This window comes from Gavialis gangeticus, unplaced genomic scaffold, assembly GCF_001723915.1.
Source record: "Gavialis gangeticus isolate Ggan-Ray unplaced genomic scaffold, GavGan_comp1, whole genome shotgun sequence".
Lineage (NCBI taxonomy): Eukaryota > Metazoa > Chordata > Crocodylia > Gavialidae > Gavialis > Gavialis gangeticus.
The window spans coordinates 84,343,478-84,347,119 of record NW_017729025.1 but is presented as its reverse complement, the minus strand read 5'-3'; the positions used below and the strand labels follow the sequence as shown (position 1 = coordinate 84,347,119).

Genomic DNA, 3,642 nt, shown 5'->3' with positions numbered 1-3,642 from the left:
TTTCAGAGGCTCTCAGCCCCTCTGAAAATCAGCTCTGATGTCTAGGTTGTTTCATCTTTCACAAGCTGAAAAATATCTTGTGGCAATGAGTGCCACACTTTTTCACATAGCATGTAATTAAAGTACAGAACTCATTGCCACAAGATGTCATGAAAACTGAGTTTAACCAGGTTCAAAAAGAGATTGGACAAATTCTTGGACAGAAGGTGCATCAGAAGCTATTGAGCATGGGATTTAGAGGTATAGCCTCTGAATCAGAACTTCCTAGACCTTAAATGCTTCAGGCTGCAAGTGAGAGTGGAACAGTGGAAAAAAACCCTCTTCATACCCAGGTCATTCTCCCTTTTAGCATCCGCTCTGCCACTGTGCGCCACAAGATACTGGACAAGCCGGACCTATGGTAGGGTTGGGCAAAATACAGCCCACAGGACAGATCCAACCCACAAACTGATTGGTTCTGGCCTGCAGGCTGGCACCCACCAACTAACTGCATTGCTACCAGCTGCATTCTACCCACTCTAGCCACCTGGCATGATGAGTAGCCACCTGCAGGTAGTGGAGTATGTGGAAGACAGCTGGGAGCTGGAAGTGAAGCTGGAGCTGGAGCCCCACATGCTGGAGCAGGAGCCACCCAGCTGCAGTTTCTCCCCTACCTGGCTGGGTATATGGTGCTGGGCTTGTGTCCCTAAGGCCACAGCCCTTTTCTACACTACCTGCTGTCTGGAGCAACACAGCAGAGTAGAAGGAAGAGAAACCACTGGGAGCAGGGGAAGCTGAGCAGCACACAAGCAACTGCAGCAGTAGCCCTGTGTGTGGTGGCTTGGGCCAGGGCAGGGGCAGACGGGAACATGGCACAGACTGCCTTGGCCAGGCACAGGCAGAGCTCAGCCCCATGTGGAGTTCCTTGTGGGTAACTGCAGGCCAGATGTGTGACATGGACTGCACCAGCACCACGCAGGCAAGCTCTGCTGCATGCACACCTGCTCTCCCACTCCTACCGCCAGCTGGTTCCCAGGACCTTGTGTGCAGGCAGCCTCCCACACACACACCCCTCTCCCACACATCTACACACACAAGAGTAAGACTTTATGTTGAGCTATTATGCAGTCACGTCTATACATACTACTCAAAAAAATAAAATCAAGACAAAAATTATTCTATGAAATAAAATTAAAATATGTTGTAGTAGGTGTTTGAGTTTTAGTATATGTTTTTTATCTATAATGTGTTAAAAATTGTATCTTCTAAAAGATTTTGTGTGTGCAGCCCTCGACAGCACACCAAAATTCATTAAGTGGCCCACCAGCCAAAATCATTGCCCAACCCTGACCTATAGTCTAACCCAGTAAATGGCAGTTCTTATGTTTTTAAATCAGGACATTACCAACTGTAAGAGGTTAGGGCTTTTTTGTCAGGTATCAGCCATGTTGGGCCATTAGCTCAGTATTTACTGAACCAGCACTACCGTATTTCTTGCATTTATGCAGGGAGTTGGACCAGATAACCCTTTGGGCCCCTTGAAACCCTATGCTTTTATGATTTCCTGAAGCACTCACTTGGGATTTCTTTGCAGGGCTCCTGCTAACTGCTGACCAGGGCCCACCCTGTTAGTTAATAAGATCACAGCCTGAGGCCACAAAATTGCATTTTTCTTTTAATAACCCCTTTCCAATGCTAAGGTAAATTAAAACAGGCAAGGTAAGAAATGCACAGGCAAAATTTCATTTCATACAGTGCAATGGCTCATCAGGTGGGCTTCCTGTTAACACAAATATTGTCCAAACATCATAGCCTCTAGTTCACAGACAATGTAGAAATACTGCCTACACATATTCAGCTCTAGAAGTGCTGGCTAGACCTCCTCTCCTGCTCTTTCTCTTCTTTTCCATGGCACTCCGGATACACTGCAGAATCAGGTCTTTGTTATTGAGGATATTGTAGCTGCTCAGATTCACAAGCTTGTCAAAATTTTCAGAAGAATACTGTAATTTTGTAAGATAGTATGGTGACTTGCAGTTTTCCAAATTTACCTTGCCCTCTTTCATTTCACAGACATTGCGCTTCACTCCTGCAAAGAAAGAAATGTCGCTATTATGGACTGAATTTTGAATAAAAAAGACTCAGAACAGTTTGAACCTGGCAGACATAGGTTTTCAGTGGTAAAAGCAGGGAACATTTTCTATTACATTTTGCTAGTCATTAGAGGTGCCTAAGATAAACGGAGCAATCTGATGGGCCAAATGGGATTCTGCCTAACTCTACTGATGTCCTGTAGACCTACAAGGACTTGAAGTTCTTGATCAGTGATTAAAGAAAAAAGTCTCCTTTTTAAAAGCTGACAAGGTTCTTTGGGTAAATCTGATATCTTAACCTTGTCTGCCTATGTCCTTAGATCAACATGGTTACAACCAATACTTTTTAAAAGCTGGATTTAAACTTGTTGAAAAATACAAAATGAAAGGAGGAACAAATACAGCCAGCCAGTTGGCCAATTTTTTTCTCTGAAATAAACAGCCATAAATTTGAAGTAATTCCACTCATTCTAGTAGCTACTCTAGATTGACTCGAGTTTGAGCCAGGTTTAGGTGAGTAGTCCTCTCCTAAACAAATACTATTGACCTATTTCTCAAAGATGCCACATGTAGAAACTAGTGGGGGCTGCTGGTGCTCAACACTGCTACAAAAATTAGGTCCCACAAGTCAAAATCTGCTGTCTGATAAAGTCATGCTATGCCACAGGTGGATACTCAAGAGGCAATGAACAGAATTTAAGCCACTTGCACTTCAAAGAATATACAGTAGGAGGTATCCTACTTATCAATCCAAGTGAGTTCCTTCAGATATCAACTTTTATTTTCCAGATTAACTCCACATCCCAGGTGTGCCAGCCTCCAACATCTCAATGTTCTCTGATGTATCTACCTTACTACTTACTTATTTAGCCTTTGATATCAGAAAATCATCCTTACAACAGATGAGGACTTCAAACATCTTATATCTGTGCTTTTAAAATGTCTAGAGTTACACTTTCTTCCTCTGCTCCCTACCCAGTTACTTGGAGTGGGAAAGCAAACTTCCAAGTTAGTGTAATTTTGTGTGATCCCTGCTACCTATAGTGCTTACCTATAATGTCTGCCTAAGCCACGTGAAAGGTGACTTAGGGCTAAATCCTATTTATGTCATTATATGGACCTAGGTGGAGTAGCAGAACTTTTTTACACTGATGCACAGTTTGAAATTCAGCTCTGGGTGTCAGGTGCCCAAACAGGCAGGCCAGCCTGGACTAATTGCCCAGCTGGCCAAACTTGCCATAAGCTCTAACTGGCAATCCTAGCCAAGCTAATGAACCAGCCAGCCACCGTTAGGGCCTCCTGACTGGCTGCTGGGGATAGCAACCTCCCCATTTAAATCCACCTGAGGATCAAGCAGCAGTACTGACTAATGGGCTGCTGTGGTAAACTGTTCTGCATTGTATGCGCTTGGGTTTCCTGTGTTCTAACCCAGCTTAGCTCTGCCTCTGGAATCTAGCTTTTGGAAACCCAGCTTGGCTTTGGTAACTTGGACCCTTGCTCCAGAACCATGACTTGGCCTGTGACTTGGACTCTGCCTCTGGAATTTCCCAGCTCCTGTCACTCTAGACCT

The 3,642-nt window shown here is 44.3% G+C and overlaps 1 protein-coding gene across 1 annotated transcript in view; it reads right to left on the bottom strand.

Moving 5' to 3' along the window:
- Positions 1–1,314: 1,314 nt before the first annotated feature.
- LOC109298779 (cytosolic phospholipase A2 beta-like) overlaps positions 1,315–3,642 on the bottom strand; it is a 54,672-nt gene continuing 52,344 nt past the window's right edge. The window contains exon 20 of the mRNA XM_019519057.1: positions 1,315–2,068. Within this exon, the coding sequence (XP_019374602.1) occupies positions 1,824–2,068 (245 nt within the window). The 3' untranslated portion in view covers positions 1,315–1,823. The remainder of the gene's footprint in view (positions 2,069–3,642) is intronic.